This window comes from Melozone crissalis, unplaced genomic scaffold, assembly GCF_028551555.1.
Source record: "Melozone crissalis strain CALT ecotype California unplaced genomic scaffold, PUWL_Pcris_2 ptg000063l_1, whole genome shotgun sequence".
In the NCBI taxonomy this organism is placed as follows: domain Eukaryota; kingdom Metazoa; phylum Chordata; class Aves; order Passeriformes; family Passerellidae; genus Melozone; species Melozone crissalis.
The window spans coordinates 3121457-3146030 of record NW_026535841.1 but is presented as its reverse complement, the minus strand read 5'-3'; the positions used below and the strand labels follow the sequence as shown (position 1 = coordinate 3146030).

The 24574-nt window shown below is 53.2% G+C and overlaps 1 protein-coding gene across 5 annotated transcripts; it reads left to right on the top strand.

Annotated features, from left to right (window-relative positions):
• The first annotated feature begins 681 nt into the window (after positions 1-681).
• EWSR1 (EWS RNA binding protein 1) lies at positions 682-24453 on the top strand. 5 transcript variants are annotated; one of them, XM_054288751.1, is made up of 18 exons: positions 682-748; positions 3597-3633; positions 3839-3890; positions 4315-4368; positions 5583-5706; positions 12777-12963; positions 15416-15583; positions 16222-16436; positions 17350-17533; positions 20212-20249; positions 20897-20929; positions 21544-21662; positions 21970-22099; positions 22216-22338; positions 22411-22588; positions 23202-23299; positions 23627-23900; positions 24111-24453. In XM_054288751.1, exons 1-18 carry the CDS (start codon positions 682-684, stop codon positions 24148-24150), a joined length of 2121 nt encoding a protein of 706 aa, XP_054144726.1. In that variant the 3' UTR covers positions 24151-24453. The 5 variants fall into 5 exon arrangements, with proteins under 5 accessions (XP_054144726.1, XP_054144727.1, XP_054144729.1 ...); XM_054288752.1 differs by having other exon boundaries at positions 691-748; positions 20215-20249; XM_054288754.1 differs by lacking the exon at positions 4315-4368 and having other exon boundaries at positions 691-748; positions 20215-20249; positions 24111-24452.
• The last annotated feature ends 121 nt before the right edge of the window (positions 24454-24574 follow it).

The window sequence follows — 24574 nt, the reverse complement described above, 5'->3', positions numbered from 1 at the left end:
GACACCCCCAATTCCACGCAGGACACGCGGTACTTGCACTCCCTCCTGTGTCCTCATGGGACGTGATGATGTCACACAGTAATGTCACTCCACCACGCTCACCACGTGGGCAGCGTGCAATGCCAGGCACAGCATGGGGACTCCAACCAGCACCCGCGGGGCTGCTTCTTTCCACGTGACCTGTGACGCCTGCTGACGTCAAACACGGCCCATGGCGTCACCCCCTGGCAGGTGACACCGAGTGACCTCACGTGCCGGGAGGCGCCGTCAGGCGACCGCGTGACCCTCAGGGCACACCGCGTGCCGCCGGGCACGATGCGTGACGTCACAGCGGCCCCGCGCCGCCCGTTACGCCGCAATGACATCACTACGCCGACCATGACGTCACGCCCCCGCCGCGCTCCCCGCTCCGCCTCGCGGCCCGAGCGCCTCTTGCGCGACGGTCCCTAACGGCCGCGGGCCGTACCATCTCGCCGCCCCGCGGGGGGGGAAGCACCCAGCGAGGCGGTAGAACCGCGCTCCGGAGCGGCGGCCGCTACCCGCGGGGCCGTTCCGGTTCTCCGCAGCCCGCAGAACCGGCGAGCAGGCCGCGGAGCGGGGCGGGCCGAGCCCCCGGAGCGCGTTCTGCCGCCGGTCCCCCCCCGGCCGCGGGGTGGTGCGCGCGGCGGGGCCGGGCGGCGCATGCGCGGCGCGGGGCGGGGCCGGGCGGGCAGCGCGGAGGAGGAAGGCGAGAAAATGGCGTCGACGGGTGAGCGGGGCCGGGGCGGGCCGGGCCCGCGGCGAGACGAGACGGGATCCGCGGCAGTGCCACCGCTCTCGGCACGGGGTGGCCGGAGGGGCGCTGGGGCGGCGCTGCCGGTTCGTAGCGCCTTGCCCGGGGTCCGCTGGGGTCGGGCCGTGCGGGGCCCGTCTCGGCCGTGTCCCCCTGCGCCGCCCGCCGGGGCCGCCCCGGGGCCGCGGGAGTTTCCCCTCAGCGTCCCGGGGATCAATTGTGGCCTCTCGGAGCTGCGGCCCCGCGGGATTGCCGGAGCTCCGCGCTCCTCGGAGCCAGGGCTCCCTCCGCGCCCTCGGGCCGGCCGGGCGGGTTTGGGAGCGGATTTGGGAGTGGGTTGGGGATCCGGGAGTGCTTTGGGTCGGAAGGAGCTGAGCGCTCATCCCATGGCGGGGACACCTTCCCCTGCCCCAGCGAGCTCCCAGCACGGCCCTGGGCACTGCCAGGCACGGAGCATCCTCTGGCATCTCCATTCCAGCGCTCCCAGCCAGGAATTCCTCCCCAGTATCCCATCCATCCCTGCCCTCTGGCAGTGGGAGCCATTCCCTGTGTCATGTCCCTCCATTCCTTGTCCCCAGTCCCTCTCCAGCTCTCCTGGAGCCCCTTCAGGCCCTGCAAGGAGCTCTGAGCTCTCCCTGGAATCCTCCTTTCCCATCTTTTCCCCATAGAGAAGTGAGGTCTTCCATCATCTCCATGGCTCCAAATTTATCTGAATGAAAAGTTTTTCCACGTGGGCTCCAGTTGAATATAAATATTTAGAAACTGAGACTCCCTAGCTCAGTCCACCTTTAAAGTATTTTAAATCCAAACATCTGATTCTCCTTAAAGAAGGACGATTTTCCTTTTTTTCCAGCAAGGAAAATCTCCTAGGCCATGGAGTGTGAGGGAATATCACCAACAGCAGCTTGGGGAGCTTGAAAAAGAAAAGTCAGTAAAGGAACATCTGCCAAAGGAATTGTGAGGACTGGGGTTAAAACCACAGCTGTGTTTTCCCTTAATTCATGGAATTGTTCCTCCTGGGAGCTGCTATTTCCAGCCTCTGGTGTGCTCCTGAGCCTTGTGAAAGAAAAGGATGAAGATTAATTTCCCCCTGGAAATAAAAGCCGGGAGATGGGTTTAACTAAATGAACCATAATATTATTTTTTATTAATGTTCTATGTTCCCATAAATCCCAGCAAATTAAAAGAGAGGCATCACCACAGGCAAACTGCAAATTCCACACCTGGCACTGAACCCTGCAGAGGCTGAAATGTTGGGTTTAGGTGGGACTGGGGATAGAGCTGAGAGGAGAGGGGTTAATTGGTACCCCTGTGTGGAGCTGGAGGCCAAAATGGGGCTGAAAATGGAGAATTAAATGAGGTTTTGGTGGCTGGAGGGTGAGCAGGGAAAAGAGTGGAGTGGTAGGAAAGGGAGGCTGGATGAGGGGGACCAGGCATTAATTAACACTCAGGATTTAGCAGAACCACGTGTAAAGTGAATGTAAAAAAAAACCCAACAAACCCAGAACCCTGAACTGAACAAGGAAAACGCTCCAATATCCCACGTGCCAACCTGAGAGGGAAGTGGGAATGCTGCCAGAGGAGTTTAACAACTTGTGTGCCTTGTGTCCTGGGAGCAGGGAGAGCTTTGGAGAGCTCCAAGTGTCTTCTTTGTCCCCGTGAGGTGTTGTGGGCAAGGTCAGAGGGATGAAGAAGTGCCAGGAATTCCTGCTGGGATCACAGCTGGGCCATTCCTGCCTCCAGCAGGGATCCAGGGGCTCTGCTCCTGCACACCTGGAGGCTGGGCAGGAAGGGTTTGGTGGGGATGGATGCACAGGCTGAGGTTGTGCTGGATGGAAGTTGTGTTTTCCAAGGGATTCCTGGGGCCTTGGGAATAGTGGGATGATGGCATCAAAGCCAGGCAGAATTTGCTTCCTGAAATTCTCCAGTGCAGGAGTGGAGTTGATCCATGTGGCTCTCTCCCGCCTCAGGATATTCCATGATTCTGGGATAAACTGGGATTTCTGACAAGGTGTGATTGAGCCAGTGGGAGCTCCTCCCATGCAGGGATGTGTGGGAGCAGCTCCACTGACCCAGCTCTTCCACCAGGAGGAAAATTTTGGGCTCATTCCTGATCCCAGATCTCTGGGAATGGTGAATTCATCCCTGCTCCTGAGCCTGGGATGGGAGCTGGAGCTGTTGCTGCCTGTGAGGGACCTGGGAGCTGCAATCCTTTCAAATTCAGCCTCCTAATTGCCCTGTGGATTCATTTGCCATCCCTGCCAGCAAATCAGCTCAGCACAGGCTTTGCTGCTGGCATTTTCAGGGTTTGGTTCTCCTCCCAGTCAGCTCCTGCCGTGGATTTTGGATCTGGGGAGGGAATCACTCCCAGCTCCAGCCTTTCCAGGGGGGACAAGTGGCTTTCCAGCCTTTCCATTTGTGTCCTTGAAAAGGGGAAGGAGTGAAGGTGGTGAAACCTTCCATCCCAGCCCTTTCAGAGCAGGCTGGTGGGTTTGTAAGGCTCAAATCCCTGCTTTTCCTTTGTTCCAACCCAAATCCCCCCCTGGGATCCATCCAAGGTGGCAGTTAAATTGAACCAGGGTCATTTGAGATCAAAGTGGCTGCTGCAAACAGCAGGAACAATGAGGGGAAGGGAGGTTTTGTTCCCCTCGAAAAGGAGGACTGAAAATGTGCATTTACCTTCCACCCTTGGGAAACTGGAATTCCAGTGGTTTGTAGCAAGCTGCAGGAGGAAATTCCAGCTGCTGTGCTCTTGGATTCTTTAATTTTATTAAGCTTTTATCAACGTTTTAATTCTTTTTTTTTTCTTCTCCTTTTCTTTTAGATTACAGTACCTATAGCCAAGCTGCAGCTCAGCAGGGGTAAGTAGCTTATCCTCCCTGTTTTAAAGAGATGTAATAAAACTAAATAATAATTATGGTTTGGGCTTAACTCAGGTATGTTTGGGAATCCTGGAGCTTTGTATTTCCATAGAATTTCAGCAAGAAACCGTTGGGCTGCATGAAAATTTGTTTGGTGATGCAGATTTGGGGCAAAATTATAAGTGTTTTTACATTCATTCCACAGCTACAGCGCCTATGCACCTCAGCCAGCCCAAGGATATGCACAGACCACCCAGGTAAAACATGGGGAGGGGGTGCAATTCCTGCTCAGTCACCTGTTTGCCAGGAAAACTGGAAATTCCAAGCAGCAGCATCAAAATCTGTGGTTAAAAGTTGTCTTGGAGTTTCTCTCCCAGCCCAAAGTGTTTTTTAAAAGTGGAAATAACCTCAACAATCCCCTTATTTTTTGGGAATTTATTCAATGATCCCAGAAAAGCCAAATACTTGGTGGGTGTTGTAATCAGAGGTGTAGGAGAGAAAAAAAAGATTGGGAAAAAAATTGGGGGGAATTGCCTGTTGGGAAATGGACAAAGGAGGAGGAGGGAATCAGCTTTTTCCTGGAGTTTTTATTGCTATAATTGTTCATACTCTCAGTTGGCTGGACTGCAAAATAATGATGGTCTTTAAGAGATTAACTTCATGCTTATTTTTAACCTTTAGAATCCAAGTTACTACAACCACATTTGTCTGCAAACTCCAAGTATGTTTCCAAAGGTAAATTCTTGTCCTCACAAAGTGCTGTAGGCTTAATTTTCCTTCCCAAGAGGAGGAAGGCAGGCTCAGTGTGGGCTGAGAGGAGGAAGGTGATGGTGATTTATTAAAATAAAAGTCTTTGGAGACCACAACTGGAAGAGCTGCTCCCAGTTGTAGGTGAGGTGAAAGGTGGGAGCAGGATAAGAGTAGGATCAGGAGGCCTCAGCCACTAAAACCAGCTAATTAAGCACCTAACCAGCTAATTGAACACCTAACCAGCTAATTAAACCCCTAACCAGCTAATCTGAGCTGTAGGCACGTGTCCATGGGAAGTTTGCAGCGTTCCCTGCCCTTGGTGGAGGGAACTTCAGGGCCAGGGATGTGTTCACATTCTCAAAGCTTTCCTGCTCCTGGTTCAGACCTGAGTTCAGGGAGGCTGAATATCCCCAAAAAAAGTGCAGAGAAATGTGAATTCTTTCAGAATCTGGAGGTTAAAGCTGTCTCCATGTCACTCCTCGAGCTGTATCCGGAGTTTTATCCTAAGCCAGGAGCTGTTGGAAGCTTGCTGGTGCCTGCAGCATGAGCTGGTAGGGCATGGCTTGGGCAGCTGGTGGCACTGCTGGGCACAGCTGCTCCTCTCCTTTCCTCAGTGATTTTCAAGCTGGATTTGGAAACAAAATCAGGGAATGGGTGAGGTGAGAGCTGATCCCTCACTGAGCACAGGCACCGGAATGGGAGCAGCACCCTGGGATGCTTTGGGTGTTCCATGGATCCCATCCTTCCATGCCTGCACCAACTCCCATTTTTCAAATTAATGCCTGATGGGCATGAAAAATACTCCAAATAATTTAACTGAAGCCTTCCTCAGGTTTCTTTTAGGCAGTTTGACACTGGAGTGCTTTTCCTTGGTGCAGTTCCGCCCTCGCAGCGCTCCCATTCCCGTGTTCCAGGTTAAGCCTGGGATGGTGCCTGTGGCTGCTGGTGGTAGCTGTGAGCAGCTGGGAGCTTTCCTGTTTGCTTTCCACAGAGCAGAGCTGTGTGGTGCCAATGGCAAGAGCCTGTCCCTTGAGTCTTGGCAGGGAAAAACCACTCCATAACCTCCTTGCAGAGCTGACCCGGAATTTCCCCGCAGCACCTAAACTTTCACAGCAGCCTTGGCTTTGGGAGCGCTCAGCAGCTGCAATTCCTGGGGGTGCCTTGTGCTCATGGATTGAATGTGTGTCCTTTTGGAGCAGACCTACGGGCAGCAGAGCTACGGCACCTACGGGCAGCCCAGCGACGTCAGCTACACACAGCCGCAGACCACGGCCACGTACGGACAGACGGCCTACGCCACCTCCTACGGGCAGCCCCCCACAGGTGAGAGCCCTGCTGGGCTGGGCTGGGCCTGGGACAGCCCTTAATGGCACCCAGGCCGTGGGCAGGGACAGATTCCGCAGGTTGCTGCAAATTCTGGGCAGACTCGGACACTTCGGGGATGTGGCAGCCACGGCTGTGGGTAACCCAAGTGACTGCCCTGCCAGGGGGCAATCCTGCCCAATATCCCATCCAGCCCTGCCCAATATCCCATCCAGCCCTGCCCATATCCCATCCAGCCCTGCCCATATCCCATCCAGCCCTGCCCATATCCCATCCAGCCCTGCCCAATATCCCATCCATCCCTGCCCTCTGGCAGTGGGAGGGTATTCCCTCGCAGGGAACAATCCCTGCCCAGTATCCTATCCATCCCTGCCTTCTGGCAGGGGTAGGGCATTCCTTCCCAGGGAACAATTCCTAATTCCCAATATCCCATCCATCCCTGCCTGATATCCCCTCCAGCCCTGCACTTCTGGCAGTGGGAAGCCATTCCTTCCCAGGGAACAATTCCTGCCCCATATCCCATCCATCCCTGCCCCATATCCCATCCAGCCCTGCCCTCTGGTAGGGGGAAGTCATTCCCTGTCAGGGAACAGTTCCTAATTCCCAAAATCCCATCCATTCCTGCCCTCTGGCAGTGGGAAGCCATTGCCTCGCAGGGAACAATTCCTAATTCCCAAAATCCCATCCGTCCCTGCCCTCTGGCACGGGGAGGCCATTCCCTCACAGCAAACAATTCCTAATTCCCAATATCCCATCCATCCCTGCCTTCTGGCAGGGGTAGGGCATTCCTTCCCAGGGAACAATTCCTAATTCCCAATATCCCATCCATCCCTCTCCTCTGGCAGTGGGAGGGTATTCCCTGCCATGGAAAAATTCCTGCCCCATATCCCATCCATCCCTGCCCAACATTCCATCCATCCCTGCCTTCTGGCAGGGGGAGGCCATTCTCTCCCAGGGAACAATTCCTAATTCCCAAAATCCCATCCATCCCTGCCTTCTGGCAGGGGAAGGGCATTCCCTCCCAGGGAGCAGTTCCTAATTCCCAATATTCCATCCAGCCCTGTCCTCTGGCAGGGGGAAGCCATTCCCTCCCAGGGAACAATTCCTAATTTCCAAAATCCCATTCATTCCTGCCCTCTGGCAGTGGGTGCATATTCCCTCTCAGAGAACAATTTCTGCCCAATATCCCATCCATCCCTGCCCTCTGGCACTGGGAGCCATTCCCTGTGTCCTGTCCCTCCATCCCTTGTCCCCAGTCCCTCTCCAGCTCTCCTGGAGCCCCTTCAGGCCCTGCCAGGGGCTCTGAGCTCTCCCTGGAGCCTTTTCCTCTCCAGGTGAGCATCCCCAGCTCTCCCAGCCTGGCTCCAGCCCTTGCAGCATCTCCATGGCCTCCTCTGGACTGGCTCCAGCAGCTTCAGGTCCTTCATGGAATGGTTTTGGCCCATCCAGTGCCACCCCTGCTATGGACAGGGATACCTCCCACTGTCCCAGGCTGCTCCAAGCCCCATCCAGCCTGGCCTTGGGCACCCCCAGGGCTGTGGCAGCCATGCATAAACAGGAATAAATGCACTGTTGAGTTTTCAGGGCAGGGTTTGGGTGCTGTGGGACCCAGCAGGACGTGCTGTGCTCAGAGCAAAGGGAGCAGTGTCCCTGGCTGCTCCTCAGCCCTGCCCTGCCCTGCCAGTGCTGTCACTGCAGTGACATGTGCCTGTTCTGATGCTGTACCTTCTCCTCCTCATCTTGTGCTTCCCACGGTGGAAGGAGCCAGCCCAGGTTGGGGTTGGCCTGTCCTGCTCAATCTTGCATGGAAAATTCTGTCTCATCCTGTCAGAACCTGAGGTCCCCTTTGGTGGAACCCTGGAGGTGTCACTTGGTTTTAGTGCCAAACCCTGGAGTGTCAGAGCTCCCCCAGGCAGTGACAGTGACCCAGGCAAGGCTGCAGTGCTCTTTGCCTTCTCCAAACCCTCCCAAGTGCCATCTCCATGGGTAAAATCCTGACCACTGAGACCTTTTATGTGACTCCAACCCCATTTCCTAAAGGATAAACAACATCCTGCCCTCCACCTTTGCATGCCCCGTGGTGGTTTTGGATTTCCAGAGCAGATTCTTGCTCCTTCATGCTCCATAAACTCTCCAAACGTGTTCCCGGAGCTGGAATTTCCTCCAGTTGAGTGTCTGAATGTTTAAAATTATTGAGACAATGTTCAATTAATGTATATTCATGTTTATTTAATGTATGCTTGGGCTGAAAATTCTGTCTCATCCAGTCAGAACCTGAGGTCCCCTTTGGTGGAACCCTGGAGGTGTCACTTGGTTTTAGTGCCAAACCCTGGAGTGTCAGAGCTCCCCCAGGCAGTGACAGTGACAACAAGAAAGGCTTCACTGCTCTTTGCCTTCTCCAAACCCTCCCAAGTGCCATCTCCATGGGTAAAATCCTGACCACTAAGACAGTTTAGGTGACTCCAACCCCATTTCCTAAAAGATAAACAGCACCCTGCCCTCCACCTTTGCATGCCCCGTGGTGGTTTTGGATTTCCAGAGCAGATTCTTGCTCCTTCATGCTCCATAAACTCTCCAAACGTGTTCCTGGAGCTGGAATTTCCTCCAGTTGAGTGTCTGAATGTTTATAACTATTAAGACAATGTTTAATTCATGTATATTCATGTTTATTTAATGTCTGTTTGGGCTGAATATTCAAGAGTTTTAGGAAGCAGATTTTCCTCCCAGTGATTCCTTGGGTGCCGTGTCCTGCACATTCCTGGGAGAGGCATCAGAAACATTTTGTAGATGGAATGAAACACTTCCCAAAGCAAAAACATTTTATAGTTGGAATGAAACACTTCCCAAAGCAGGGGAATTCCAGGACAGACAGACAGACACTGGGATATCTGGCTGTAGAGGCCATTGAGGAATTCTTCACAGGGAGGAGCTGGAGAGAAAATATTAACCCAAATAAAAGTATTTACCATCTTTACATGCATCAGGAAAATTCCTGCTCCTGACATCCCTATCCATTAGCCAGTGGCACTGGGGGTTATCTGCAGGGCTTTCTCCTTTCATTTGCGGCTACCTAGAGAAAAGTTGGCAGCAAAAAAATGATTTGTGAACTTCCAAAATTCCTTTCTTAGAAATATTTACATCCCTGTGACTCCTGTGGACTCCAGTCCCACAGCGGTCACAGGAAACTGCTCTGTTTATGTTTTTCCTTTTCCCTTAAGAGGAGATTTGCTGCAAGAATAATAATAATAACAATAATAATAATATCAGGCTTTTTTTTTTCTGCACAGCTGCACATTTTGTTTTCTTGGTAGGCAAAAAAATAAAAGCTTCATTTTCTTTTCATCCAAGAAAAAAAAAAACCACCAACTTAGAAAAGTGGTCAAGCAAAAGATCCTATCAGCCCACAGAGCAGGGCTGTGGCAGCTCTGGGCATGGAGCCAGGCTGGATTTATCCTTCCTCCCTCCACCTGCCTCTCCTTGAGGAGCCAGAGCTGTGGAAAGGAGACTGCAGCCTCTCCCTCCCTCCCTCGCTGCCTTTCATGCTCAATAAACCCCTGGGGCAGACATTGTCATGCCCTGAGACACGTGCAGTTCTTAGAGTTGGATCCCAGTCCTGTTTTCCTGTGAATCGCCTTTTTGTTCTGCAGTTCCTCAAAGCAATTTTGTTGTTTTTGTTGCCTGAACAGCCTGGGGTTGAGGTGAAGTGTTGGTGAGGTCAAGGAAATGCAAGGTGTGTGTGGATGCAGCCTCTCAGGATGGGTGGGAATGGCAGGGATGGATTTTTTCATCACCACCCAGTTGCCACCCTCCTTCCCTCCCTGGGGCTGCAGGAAAAGGTGTCTTGGAGAAAAAAGGATTTGGTTAGGGATCACTGGGCACCCTCAGACCTGTGGCTCATTAATCAGTGCAGGGTGTTGGCAGGAATTCCAGGAGTCAATAAATAAAGAGCATTTTGCTGTCCAGCTGTGGATCTCTTGGATGTGGGAATTGCTCTCTAAAGCCAGCCAGCCTCTGCTTCCCTTTACCTGGGAAATTTGGGGTGTGGATATTGAAATTTCTAAAAAAATTTGGAATTAATGAGCACACAGCTGCCATAACAACCCCAAAATATCCCAAAACTGGCTGGAGAGAGTCAGCTCTGCACCCCTTGTCCAGCCCCTCACTGGTGGGATAGACACAAGCAGGAGGCAGGTCTCCTGAAGAAATCCCTCTGGAAAAAAGGAATCTCTCTAAATCCAGCCTTTTCCAGTTGATATTCTCTGTAGGTCAAACCCTGCAAGCTTCTCCACCACCTGGAGAATTCCTAGCCTTCAGTGAGGGTTTCCTTGAGGGGAATTTAGGCACTTTATTCCTCCTGTCACCTTTTTCTTTCACCAGCTTTTCTGCTGTGTCAACTTTTATCTTCCTGGCTGGGAGGGGAGGAGAGAAAAGTGGTATAATAGGAATGTCACCCTCAAAACAGCAACTCTTGAGGGTTCCCAGAGTGTCTAAACTGGGCTTGATTTGTGATTTGGAGCAGTGGGATGGGAAATCACTGCCTTTCCTTTGGGACAAACCCTTCCTGCTGTTCACTGTTCCACGAGGGAAATGCTCCATCTAGAGCTGAAGCTTTAAATTCAACATTTTTTTCCCTCCCTTTTATCCTGCTGCCTGTGCAGATCCAGCAGAGGAATTGAGGAATTCATCACAGGGAGGAGCTGGAGAGAAAATATGAACCAAAATGAAAGTATTTACCATCTTTACATGGATCAGGAAAATTCCTGCTCCTGACATCCATATCCATTAGCCAGTGGCACTGGGGGTTATCTACAGGGCTTTTTCCTTTCATTTAAGGCTGCCTAGAGAAAAGTTGGCTGCAAAAAATGATTTGTGAACTTCCAAAATTCCTTTCTTAGGCTGAACTTAGCCTTTTTTAGTGTGTGGTCAGGCTTTGGCCAGTTAAAATAAGGCTTTATTTAACTCCTGGGATTGCTGCTCCCTGTGGAATTGCTGTTTAGCCTCACATTTAAATGTTTGGCCTGCTCAAATTTGTCCATGGATTTAAAAATCCTCCCATTGGGCATCATCCCCTTCAGCCTTTTCAGCAACACTTTTCAGAGAATAGCAGACAGCAATAATAACCTTAAAAACTGATTTTCCAGTCAGTTTTTAAGGTTAATGTTATTTAATTTTTTAAGGTTATTTCCCACTTGGAAATAACTTGATTCCTACAAATTATTTCCCAGTAGGAGTCCAGTTTACATTCCCAGCTTGGGAATGCCCTGGGATGGGGTTGGGGTCCAGGGGTAGGAAGAGGAAGGTCCAGGCTGGCCTTGTGTCTTCACCAGGCTCCTGAGGGTCAGCAAAAAGCTGAATTTTGGGGGTGTTTTTAATAAATTTGCTGTGCAAACTTCCTGCCCTCCCTCTGTTCCTCTTTCCTGCTGCCCTGGTGTGGAGCTGTGGCAGTGCCTTGGTGCTCTGGGAGGGCACACACGGTGTTCTGCTGCTGCAAATGCTGTTTGCTTTGCAAATCAGGCACTTGGAATAAAATGCTGCAGCCCAATTTGCCTAAAGGAAATGTGTCACAAGCCTCCCGTGTTTATTAAAAATCAAAAGTGGTGGAGAAGCTGTTGCCTTCACTGATCCCAGCCATTTTTTAATGTTTAACAACATTTTTATTGCTGTTTTTCCATCTAAGTCTCATATTCTTCATTTGAAAACTTGCTAGTTTTTAAATTTTTTAAATTTAAAATTTAAGCTTGCCAGTTTCAATTTAAGCTTTTTCAATTTAAACTTGCTAGTTTTTAGGTTTTTTTGTTAAGAGCACAAACCCAGTGTGTTAATGCCAGTTCACCTTTGAGACAAGGCAAATGCCACTAAATTATACAGGAGCTGTTTGGGGATCTTGGATATTGTAAAACTGTTGAAAAGGAACTCTGCGAGCTCTCAGCTTTTTCTCTAAACTGAACTGAAATTCTGAGAAAAGGGAAGGTGCATAAAACATCAGGAGCTGCCTGATGTGTCTCTTTTGACCTTTTTCTCATGTGAAAGCAAATGGAAAGTGCTTTTCTTTTGTTTCCAGCTTTACTGATTTCAAATAAGCCTTCAGAAATGCTTCTGAAAGACTTCCCAGGCCAGGTTTTGTGCCTTTATTTTTCAGAAAAGCTAAAAGGATGGGACTGTACTTGCTAAATCAGTTGGATTTATTTTATTTTGGAGCTCAGGGGGGTTTGTTACCCTGCCTTTGTTGAGGAGATGTCTCAGCTTGCCCTGCCTGAGCTCTGCTTGCTGTAAACAATCCTGAGTGCTGGTCCGGGGTGGCTTCCAGAAAGCTCCTGGGATTGGGATTTTGGGATGCTCTGATATCCCAGTGTCTGTCTGTCTGTCCTGGAATTCCCCTGCTTTGGGAAGTGTTTCATTCCAACTACAAAATGTTTATGATGTCTCTCCCAGGAATGTGCAGGACACAACACCCAAGGAATCACTGGGAGGAAAATCTGCTTCCTAAAACTCCTGAATATTCAGCCCAAACAGACATTAAATAAACATGAATATACATGAATTAAACATTGCCTTAATAGTTTTAAACATTCAGACACTCGTCTGGAGAGGCTGCAGGCTGAGGCTTCCCAAGGTGGGAGAGGGGGATCTGTGAGGGGCAGGGTGGGGTCATTGATGATTTTTGGGTTGTCTGAGGTGGTTTTGTGGTGGTAAAACTGTGGCTGTGATGAGTCCCAGGAGCACCACAAGGACCAGAGTCTGAGATATTTGGGAAAAGTCCTTGAGATATTTGGGAATGCTGGAGACTGATTTGGGACAAGAGTCTGGAGGGACAGGGTAAGGGGCACTTACCCAGGCTTCCTGTGGGCACAGAGGAGGGTTAGAAGGGATACTGGGAAGCTGAGGGGGTGACACAGAGAAGCAGTGTCTAAAGCCGGGTTGGGCAGGGCTTGGAGCACCTGGGACAGTGGAAGGTGTCCCGTGGCAGGGGGATGGAGGGAGATGAGCCTTAGGCTGCCCTGCAGGCGGGGCCGTGCTGGAATCGCGCTGCTCCCGGCCGGGCCGTGGGGCTGAGCCGTGCTGTGTTGCAGGTTACAGCGCCCCGACTGCCCCCCCTGCCTACAGCCAGCCCGTGCAGGGCTACGGCAGCGCCGCCTACGACACCAACACGGCCACGGTCACCAGCAGCCAGAGCTCGTACGCAGCGCCCGCCGCCTACGGCACCCAGCCCGCCTACCCCGCCTACGGGCAGCAGCCGGCGCCGGCCGCCCCCGCCAGGTACCGCCCTCCTCCCCCTCCTCCTCCTCCTCCTCGTGGCACCGCCCTCCTCCTCCTCCTCCTCTTCCTCCTCATGGCACCGCACCCATCTTCCTCCTCCTCCTCCTCATGGCACCGCCCTCATCTTCCTCCTCCTCCTCCTCTTCCTCATGGCACCGCCCTCAGCTCTCATCTCCCTCCTCCTCATGGCACCGCCCTCATCTTCTTCCTCTCCCTCCTCCTCCTCCTCATGGCACTGTCCTCATCTCCCTCCTCCTCCTCCCCATGGCACCGCCCTCATCTTCCTCCTCCTCCTCCTCCTCCTCATGGCACCGCACTCATCTCCCTCCTCCTCCTCATGGCACTGTCCACATCTTCCTCTCCTTCCTCCTCCTCATGGCACCGCCCTCATCTTCCTCCTCCTCCTCATGGCACCATCCTCATCTTCCTCCCCCTCCTCATCAGTACCCTCCTCATCTCCCTTCTCCTGCTTCTTCTTCCTCCTTCTCCTCCACCTTTTCTTCCTCCTCCTTCTCATCATCCTTCTCCACCCCTTCCTCATCTTCCTCCTCCTCATTGTCACCATTCTCATCTTCCTCCTGCTCCTTTTTCCTCCTGCTCCTTCTTTTCCTTCTTCTTCTTCTTCTGTCTCTTCCTCCTTCTCCTCTGTCTTTTCTTCCTCCTCCTTTTCCTTCTCTTCTCCCTCCTTCTTTTCATCATCCTTCTTCTCCACCCCTTCCTCATCTTCCTCCTCCTCATCATCACCATCTTCATCATCCTCCTCTTCCTTCTTCTTCCTTCTCCTCCTTTTCCTTCTCTTCTTCTACCTTCTTCTCTTCTTCTTCCTTCTTCTCTTCCTCTTGTTCCTTCTCCTTTTCCTTCTCTTGTTCTTCACCCCTTTTTCTCCTTATCCTTCTCCTCCACCCCCTCCTCATCCTTCTCTTCCTCCTACTCCTTTTTTCCTTTTTCCTCCTCCTTCTCTTCTTCCTCCTCCTTCTCTTTCTGTTCTTCCTCAATTTCCATTGTTTCTTCCTCCTTCTTCTCCTCATCCTTCTCCTCCATCCCCTCCTCATCCTTCTCTTCCTCCTCCTCCTTTTTGTCTTCCTCCTCCTTCTCTTCTTCTTCCTTCTTCTCCTCTTCTTGTTCCTCCTATTCCTCCTCCTTCTCTTCCTGCTCCATCTCCCATTACTCCTCTTCCTTCTCCTCTTCTTCCTGTCTCCTTCTTCTTTTGTTTCTCCTCCTTCATCTCTTCACGCCCTCTCTCCTTCCTTCTCCTCCTCCTCATTGCCCTTCTCTTCCTCCTTCTCCTCCGTTTCTTCCTCCTCCCCCTCCTCCTCCCATTTTTCCCCCATCACCCCCAGGCAGCCACACCAGGCTCTGGGCTCTCAGGCTGCAGCAGAGCAGAGTCCTGCCTGCTCTGAGTCCCGGGGTCAGGCAGGATGCTGGGTGGATGCACAGGCTGCAAAACATTTCCTCTTTAAGTCTCACCCCTCTGGGCACGGCCTGTCAGCTCTTGAGTGCAATTGTTTACTCAGAGGATATGAAAAGTTTAGAATACATAATGGAAACTTGTTTGGGAGTGAGTAAAAGCTGATTTATTCCCTTACCTGGTGTGTGTAGCAAGCACTGTGGGAAGGAGAGGCAGAGCCTGGCACAGCTCTGACAGGTTACACTTTAAAGGAATGTAAATTTGCTGGGTGAATCCTGACACTGTGTATAATTTTTTCCCAGTTTCTACAGCAAAAGCAGCTCCACTCTGAGAAACAAATAGAAATTAAAGACTCATAGAATCCTTGGAGTTAGAAAAGCCCTCTGAGATCATGGAGGCCACCACCAGCCCTCTCCCCAAGTGCCACATTCACATGGCTTTTAAACTTTGGGGCAAACAGAAGGGGATGTGTGAATCACATGCAAAGGGTTCTCAAATTTCAGGCCTTGAGAGTTAATTCTAAACACACAATTGTGAGTGGTTTGGGTTGGAGGGGACCTTTAAAGGTCACCTAGTCCAAGCCCAGCATCCTTTATTTTCTGTGGGATCATTGGGGATAACGTGTATGAGGCAATATCTGCCTGAGCTGGATTCTGAACCACACAATGGGGCATTTCAGTGCCTGCTTCAGCTCCTGCTTCAGCTCCTGCTTGCCCAGGGCTCTGCAGGAGAGCCTTGCTGCCATTCCACATCCTCCACTCCGCCCCACAGCCCAGCTCTGAGCCCCTTTGGGATGGACAGGAGCTGTGGTGTTCCATGCTCTCTGTCCAGGACACTGCCTGGGCCTTTTCTGGAGTGTGCAAACACCCAGGCAGTGAGTGCTGAAATTGTGTTTATTACCTATTTATTATCTGTCACCAATCAAGGCCAGCTTTAATGCCACCCCAAAAATGAGCTCCCGACCCTCAGTGCTGGGGGATCTGAGCCCTTTGCTGCTGCCAGCTGTGGGGCTGGGCACCAATGCTGTTCCATGTTTCTCCCCAGACCCCAGGATGGCAGCAAACCAGCAGAGACCAGCCAGCCTCAGTCCAGCACGACAGGCTACAGCCAGCCCAGCCTGGGCTACGGGCAGAGCAACTACAGCTACCCCCAGGTGCCTGCCAGCTACCCCATGCAGCCTGTCACTGCTCCACCCTCCTACCCTCCAACCAGGTAATGCACTGCTCAGCTTAGGGGCATTTCTGGGGGGATTTGATGGAAAAGGAGCTTTGGTGGCCTGGGAGGAGGAGCTGTGCTTCTTGGAGTTGTTGTGGTGGGGATGGGGAGGCTGTGGCTGAGTGTGCACATCTGAGAAGGAGAATGATGACAAATGGGTTTAAGACATGTTCTACTTTTTTAAAATTTTATTTTATTTTAATACATGAGGATTTTAAGAGTTTTCCTAGAGTTACCTTTTGCTGCCTTCTTCCACATACAGTTTAGCCCAGGAGCTCCCTTCTCCCTTCAGGTGTCTTTAATGTGGCATCTAAAACATACACTTTGAAATTCTCAAAGCCCCAGCTGCATGAGAGGAGCTTCTTTTATGCAGGGCCTGTTACCTCCATTACCACTGAGTTTTGCCCTGGCACTTGTTCCTTTTCCTAGAGGTGTGAATAAACTGGGATTGGCCACGTGATTTTTGTTTTCACAGCCCTTTAGACTGGCCTCCAAAGGATGACTTCAGCTTTTAAAGTGATTTACAGCACTAAATACAGCCTCTAATTGCATTTTCTTCCAGCATGAGCCATTCCATGCACTCTGCCAGGGAATTGCCTCACCATCCCACCTTTCCCAACGTTTTTCTCTTGCAGCTATTCCTCCACACAGCCAAGCAGCTACGATCAGAGCACTTACTCCCAGCAGAGCAGCTACGGGCAGCAGAGCTCCTATGGCCAGCAGACCAGTTATGGGCAGCAGAGCAGCTATGGCCAGCAGCCACCTCCCACCAGTTACCCACCTCCCACTGGATCCTACAGCCAGGCCCCCAGCCAGTACAGCCAGCAGAGCAGCAGCTACGGCCAGCAGAGTGAGTGGCAGCCCTGGCCTTAGTTTGGATCTAAAACTCGGAGCTGGGTTGAAGGGAGAGGGGTTTGGAGCTGGGGTTTGGCCTTTGTTGGTGAAAAATGGCATCTCTGGAGGCACTGGTGGGTGGGATGGGGAAAGGGAAGGTTCCTCACCTCAGGGGAAAGGGAACACAGAGGCACAAAATGTTTGTGGGGAGGAGTTGAGGGGGCTCAGCTGGAGAAAAGGAGGCTCAGGGGGGACCTTGTGGCTCTGCTCAGAGCAGGAGGGGCAGGAGTGGTTGGGTCAGGCTCTGCTCCCAGGGAACAGGGACAGGATAAGAGAGAACAGCTTCAGACTGGCGCATTGCTGTTTGTGGGGAGTTGAAGGGGCTCAGCCTGGAGCAAAGGAGGCTCGGGGGGCCCTTGTGGCTCTGCACAGCTCCTGACAGGAGGGGACAGCCGGGGGGGTCGGGCTGTGCTCCAGGGAACAGGGACAGGAGCAGAGGGAACGGCCTCAGGCCGGGGCATTGGTGTTTGTGGAGAGTTGAGGGGGCTCAGCCTGGAGAAAAGGAGGCTCAGGGGGGACCTCGTGGCTCTGCTCAGAGCAGGAGGGGGCAGGAATGGGAGGGTCGGGCCCTGCTCCCAGGGAATGAGGACAGGATGAGAGGGAACAGCCTCAAGCTGGGCCAGGGTGGATATTGGGAACATTTCTTCATGTTGATCAAGCCCTGGGCAGTGGATCCCCATCCCTGGAGGGATTTTGCAGCCACATGGATGTGGCACTTGGGGACACGGCTCAGTGGTGGCCTTGGCTGGGGGAACACCTGGAATCAACACCCTCAGGGGGATTTTCCCAACCTGAACAACTCCAGTTTGGCTGGAGCTGAGGGCAGGTGAAGGGGCTGCCTCTCCCTGACCCGTTTGCCCCTTCCCCAGGCTCGTTCCGCCAGGACCATCCCAGCAGCATGAACATGTACGGGCAGGAATCCGGAGGCTTCTCCGGCCCCGGGGAGAGCCGGAACCTGAGCGGCCCCGAGAGCCGGGGCAGGGGACGAGGGGGATATGAGCGAGGAGGAGGCATGAGCAGAGGTGGGCGGGGAGGAGGACGCGGTGGAATGGGGTAAGAGCAAAGCTTTTCTCCTTTTCTCTAATTCTGGTTTACCCGTAGGATTTGAAACTCAAAAAGAAGGGACTGAAAGGTTGACGTACCCAGCTGTGTTTCCATGGAGGACATGTGTGTGTGTAGCAGCGTTGCTTGTCATCCATGGAAACATTATCCTAAGGGAAATAGGAGCAGGATGGTTGGTTTGTCCTGCAGCTGGTTGGGCCCCCAGGGAGGGGGAAATTGGGAGTGATGCTGGCCCTGGCACTTTCAGCTCCCTTCACGGTCGCCCAGAGGTGGAATCCTCTGTGGGGTTTAACAGTAACTCTGGGTGGAACACACACAAACCTCCCAGCAGCTCCAGGGGGTGCTCCCCGGGCCTCAGGAGCGGGGATTTTGGCAGGGCAGGAGCCTCGTGTCAGCCTCCTCCTGCGAGCTCGGAGTGCCACGTGGAGAAGGAGCCCGAGGACAGAGAGAAGGAGGTGCTTTGGCTCCCAGGCCTGCTCCCCCTTGGAGCATTCAGGTGCTCTGAATCAGTTTGGCCATTTCACCTGATGGCACAACCTGGTTTGGTGCCACCTGTGCCTTCAGGTGTGTCCCCATGCGTGGAGGTCGTTGTGATGGAGGCGAGGGAGGAGAACCAATCCCAAAGGCTCCTCCAAGAGAGAATTCACAGCTTTGTGTGTGTTCCATGCCCTCACCCCGGTGCTCAGAGCTGTGCAGAGTGTCCCCAGGTGTGGCACAGGACACGCTGTGCCCACCCTGGTGCTGGCAGGGGGGCTGTGATGGCAGCTGCCCTACAGAGGCCACTTCTTTCCGTGTGGCACAGCCCCAGTTTGGCAGTGGGTGGCCCCATTCTGCATAGCTCTGTTGCAGCCCATTGACGTGGCATGAAATCTTTATCAGAGAAATCCAAGAAAGAATGGAAAGGGCTGGTTTGTGTGGGAGCACATCCAGCTTGGAATTGGCACGGGTGGAACAGAGTTCCAGGGATCTGCATAAAGATTTCAGCCGTGCTGTATTGATCTCTTAACGATGAAAAGTAGATGTAGACACCTGAAATGTCTATCATCACATCTTCAAATTTCTAGCCCCTTCCAAGCTTCTCATTGCCAAAGATTTGTCACCTGTCTCTGATCTCATACCTTAATCCCAGCTCAAATTTGCCTCCTGAGTGATTTCCCACCTGGCCAGACCCTTACAAAGGGTCCCCCCCTGCCCCAGCCTTATGGACGTAGAGTTTGTGATGTCCATAGAACAGGTGGCTTCAGGGGACACCCAGGGCAGGTAGGGGAACTCGGCCCACCTTAGCATGCTGTGGTGATGGATTTCAGTGTCTCCAGCAGGTAAGGAGCTCGATGTTATTAACATGCCCTTTTTCATTGCCTCGATGATTTGATATTTTTATGAAAATGGAAAACTTTTTAACATGCTTTGTCGCATTTATATGCTACAGGTTACAAAGTGAGAGCCTTGTAAACACCTCAATACTTAAAAAGTACCCGTACTCAGTACTCAGCCGGCAGCATAATGAAAAGTGGGACTAGACACGGTGTCCATATGGAGAGGAAAAATATACATAGAATATTTTTAACCCAATGTATTGATTGTATAAACGGAATCCTTCTGTAACTTTGGTAACTGCATACTTGTTGTTTGGTAATAAAACCAGAGGAGGGTATACTACTACTTTAGAATTGTGTAACGTTAAAGAAAAAAAAAAAGTGTAAAAATCTTATGTTTAAAAAGAGAGACATTACGTAAATGGTGTGTACTTTAACGAGAGGAGGCAAAGCTGCATGCAACAGCTCGAAATTCTGTATTGACTTTTTTTTTCCCAGTATTAGAGGTGCAATACTTGCTAGAAAAATTCACGGTGCTCTCCCTCCTCCGCTCGGCTCCTTCCAAACAGCTTGCTGGCTCATCCAAAAAAAGAGCAAGAAGCAGCCCAAATCCTTTCTCAAGGTGGCATTTTCCTACTTCACCACCAAGCTCCAAAGCAGTTTTAGCTGTGAATGCTTCAGCCAAAGCTTTTGGTGAAAGCTGCGGCCCTGTTTGCATTGGCACCTGCCCAAAAGTGAGTGTGTCCACAAAGCTGCACCCCAGGCCTTGGAGCCCCCGCTGTACTCTGTAAGTTCTCCCTCCAGAGAGTTGTTAAATTCAGTAGTGACCTGAATGTATGGCTTTATTTTGAGGGTTTCAGGGGCGATGTCAGCTGAACTGTGTTGTAGGTCTCGCGTGTGGTTTGTCTCCTTTTACACTGTTAAATGTCAGGGACCCGCGGGCCCGCGCTGCCACAGGCTGAGGGTGCACCTTGGTGGACACACCAAGGGGAGGGAGTTGACCACTGAAACACCCCCAAATTGCTCTTCAAAACAACAACACCAAAAATACAACCCATTTTGATTACAAACAACCCCCATTTCTCAGCCAAGTATTGCACTGATGATACCCGAGTAACAACGGCAGGGCACCGACAGCAAAGCGGTGCCTCAAACCACACCAAGGTTGCTTTATATGTAAAGAAAATTTGAGCGAGCTGCCCTGAAGAAAGGCCTAGTGCCGAGATGAGAGAGAGACAGAGAGATGTTTGGAGATGTTTAGCCAGTGCCCTTCTCCCCTGTGAGCCGCAGAGGCTCAGAGCGGTGCTGGCTTTGTAAAGGGAAAGGCCTTCATTTCTTCGTTTATCCCCCCAGCAGCGCTGGAGAGCGAGGTGGCTTCAATAAGCCTGGTGGTAAGTTTTTGAGCATTACAATGGATAGTGTTAAAAAAAAAAAAAAAAAAAAATTGCAGTCAAGTTTTTTTTTTTAGCACAAAGTGTAATTTTTTTATTCGTTAAAGTGGTTTAAAAAATGACAATATGCAACCAGACTGTAATGGGTACTGCCGGCGATGCCCAGGGGTATGCGGACACAGTGGAAGAGTTGAGCAACCACTCCTGTAATTTTGGGGAAAAGAAATGGTTTGGATGTAATAAATCTTTTTTTTTTTTTTAATATATATAGATATATTAAGTAACTTTTATTAATGAACTTAAAAACTGATTGGCTTGGTAAAACCTTTTAAAAAATCAGCGTTAATAATGGTTAATGGTTTGAAACCTGCTAAAAAAAAAAAAGAAATCAGTGTAATAGTGGTTAACGGTTTGAAAGCTGCTAAAAAAATCAGTGTAATAGTGGTTATTGGTTGGAAGAAATGCTTAAAACCAGTGTAATAGTGGTTTTTGGTTGGAAGAAGTGCTAAAAGAGCCACCTGATGGCCCAGTAAGGTGCAGTGCTGCTCTTGTGCGGCGCAGGTCGTAGCTAGTGTTGTGTGTGTCGGTTCTCCAGCCCGCAGGGCCCCCACTAACACCCTTCCCTGTGCTTCTCTCCCGCCTGGCAGGACACATGGAGGAAGGACCCGACCTGGATTTAGGTAATTCCCACCAAACTCCCTCCTGAGGCTGTAAAACTGAGTTTGTGTCCTCGCTCCAAGGGCTGCAGCCACTGCGGTGTCACCCCACTGCCTCTTCCAGCCTTTCTGGCTGTTCCATCGTTTCTTCATTCCCAAACAGCTGGAAAACCACCAGATGTGGTTGGGAGATGCACCCCCTTCTCTGCAGGAATTCAGGGGGTTGGGGGCTGCTCTGGAGCTCTTCCAGGGAGCCTGCAGCACCCCCAGAGCCTCGTCCTTGGCTTGTCCCTTCCTGTCACACAGGCGTGTCTGGAAGTTCTGCGTCAGCCTTCCAGCATCGGAAAAGGGGGGTGGATGTCCTTGTGTGGGAGCCCCGGGGGCACCAAGGTCTTCCTCATTTCTCTCCTCTGGGATGTGTCCTGAAATAACCTGGGGGTTCTGCCCACGTGGGTGGGCGTGGGCTCTGTCTGGCCGTGGCGCTCGGGAGGTGAGGTGGGGACAGTCCCCTCCCCTGGGCCCGGGGTTTCCTGTCACTCAGGGAGCAAAGCTGCAGCTGTGGAGAGGATGAGGGGATGGAAAGAACTGGGCCCTGGGGTATCCCTGCCCTTCCTCTGACCCCGGGAATTGTCTCCTAGGCCCCCCTATGGACCCGGAGGAGGACTCGGACAGCACTGCAGTCTATGTGCAGGGACTCAATGATAATGTGACCCTGGAGGATCTGGCAGATTTCTTCAAACAGTGCGGTGTTGTCAAGGTGAGGGGACACCAGTGACCCCGTGCTGGCAGAGGGAAAAGGATCACCCACCTCCTCCTCTTCCTCCTCCTCCCTGCTCATTGCTCACATCCTTCTGGCTCCTCATGTCCAGGCTCTGGGAGAGGCCTGGCAGGGCTGTTTAGGGCCTGTCCCTTCATTTTTTGGGGCAGTTGCTGTCATCCATGGTAGGCCTGGGGGCCCTTTCTTCTGTCCTGGAGTCCCTGGAATGAGGGACAGGGTAGAACAGAGTGAACCCCAGCTGGGCTGTGGGGAGACAGGCCTGGGGTGACATTGCACTGTCCCTTAGATGAACAAGAGGACGGGGCAGCCCATGATAAACCTGTACATCGACAAGGAAACGGGCAAGCCCAAGGGCGATGCCACCGTGTCCTACGATGACCCGTCCACTGCCAAAACTGCCGTGGAATGGTTCGATGGTGAGTGCTGGGGGGCTGGGATGGAATTCCAAAATCTCCCCCAAGTGTGGGGAGCACTTGGGTGCGGGTGTGTGAATCAGGATTCACCCATGCTGCTGCCGTTGTGTCCCTCGCAGGGAAGGATTTCCAGGGCAGCAAGCTGAAGGTGTCCCTGGCGCGGAAGAAGGGCCCGATGAACAGCCTGAGGGGCGGGATGCCCCCGCGGGAGCAGCGGGGGATGCCCCCACCCCTCCGTGGAGGTACCGTGCAGCCCCCCCGAGCCCTGCCCGCCCTTCCCGGGGCTCCCTGCGCTAACAGGGCTCCTTCCACAGGTCCAGGGGGCCCCGGTGGCCCTGGGGGTCCCAGCGGGCCCAGCGGCCCCATGGGCAGGATGGGGGGCAGAGGTGGAGACAGGGGTGGCTTCTCCTCGAGAGGACCGCGGGGATCGCGGGGAAACCCGTCCGGAGGGAGCGTCCAGCACCGCGCCGGGGACTGGCAGTGCCCCAACCCGTGAGTACCCACACCCCTGTGGGCAGTGCCCCCACACCCCTGTGGGCGGTGCCCCAGCCCATGAGTGCCCCCCACACCCCTGTGGGCAGTGCCCAACCCGTGAGTGCCCCCCACACCCCTGTGGGCAGTGCCCCCACACCCCTGTGGGCAGTGCCTCAGCCCGTGAGTGCCCCCCACACCCCTGTGGGCAGTGCCCCCACACCCCTGTGGGCGGTGCCCCAGCCCATGAGTGCCCCCCACACCCCTGTGGGCAGTGCCCCCACACCCCTGTGGGCGGTGCCCCAGCCCATGAGTGCCCCCCACACCCCTGTGGGCAGTGCCCAACCCGTGAGTGCCCCCCACACCCTTGTGCTATTCCTGCACCTGGGCCAGGGCAGAATCATCCCAATCATCCCCAAAATCACTGGCTGGGCCTTGCCAGGAAGCCACTTCCAGCTGGCACAGAGGGAGGGATGGGGTCACTCCTGAGGGCTGTGGGGGAGCCACGGCTCCTGTGGGCAGCCAGACCCGTGCCCCACGTCCTGTCCTTGTGTCTCCTCTCCTGCTCGTGCTTCCCAATGTCACCCCAGCTGGAATGCTGTCCCGCTCTGGCCTAACTGGAATTTGTACCCAGGGGCTGTGGAAACCAGAACTTTGCCTGGAGAACAGAGTGCAACCAGTGCAAGGCGCCCAAACCGGAGGGGTTCCTCCCACCCCCCTTCCCTCCTCCAGGTACGTTTGGGGGGTTCCCAGCCCCACTTCCCAGCAGGACACCGCAGGCCTGGCCTCAGGTTCCTTGGGGAATGGCTGGGCCAGCTCCAGGAGCTGCCAGGCCTTCATCCCTCCGTGAGCCATGACATGGAGACTGGGATTTCTCCTGTGCTGACTGGATTTGGGGGGGCTGTCAGCAGAGCACAGCTTAAACCTTAATGAACCCCAAATCCCCTCGGGTACCCAGCAGCTCCCAGCCCTTCTCCTGCCCGAGCTGGGCGTGCTGGATGGGGAGCAGGGGCCGGGCTGTGCTCCCTGGGCTCACCCCCGCTCTCTGCTCCTCCGCAGGCGGTGACCGCGGCCGAGGCGGCCCCGGGGGGATGCGGGGCGGGCGCGGCGGCGGCCTCATGGACCGGGGCGGGCCCGGAGGGATGTTCCGAGGCGGCCGCGGCGGAGAGCGAGGCGGATTCCGAGGAGGCCGCGGCATGGACCGAGGCGGCTACGGAGGAGGCGGCCGGAGAGGAGGAGGAGGCGGCGGCCCCGGGGGACCCCCCGGACCCCTCATGGAGCAGATGGGAGGGGGAGGCAGAGGACGGCGCGGAGGGCCGGGAAAGATGGACAAGTATGGATGGAGAGTGGGACAAGGGGACACTGGGGAGGGGGAGACCCTGATGGGGACAAGATGGGGGTGGCTGGGGTGGGTGAATGGGTGGAGAGGCAAGGGGTGGGATGGGGTGGGTGAATGGGTGGCTGGGTGAGGGGTTAAGGAGCCCCCCTGACCCGGGGAGGGCTCCTGGACCCCACGACTGACCCCTGTCCCTCCTGCCCACAGGGGCGAACACCGCCAGGATCGCCGAGACCGGCCCTACTAACGCCGCCCCCCCAGAGCCGCATTTACTACCAGATTTATTTTTTAAACCAGAAAAAAAAAATGTTTTAAATTTATAATTCCATATTTATAATGTTGGCCACAACATTATGAGTCCTCCTTGTCTGTACTTTAGTATTTTTCACCGTTTGTGGAGAAACATTAAAACCAAGTTCAACGGTAGCGTGATGAATTCTTTCTTCCCCCCCTCCCCCAAAATAAAACCGGTTGTTTAACGCGCCCCCGCCCCCCTCCCCGCCTGTAACGCTGTGAACGGTTGTGACGGTTGTTTTTTTAAATAAAATTCCCGCTGTTTGTAACCGCACCATTGCTGGCCTTTCTTGAGAGCACCCGGGGGGGGCGCGGCCCCCGGGCCCGGGCCGGGGTAGGAGGGGGTGCAGGGGAGGGACGGAGCCCCCGGTGCATCC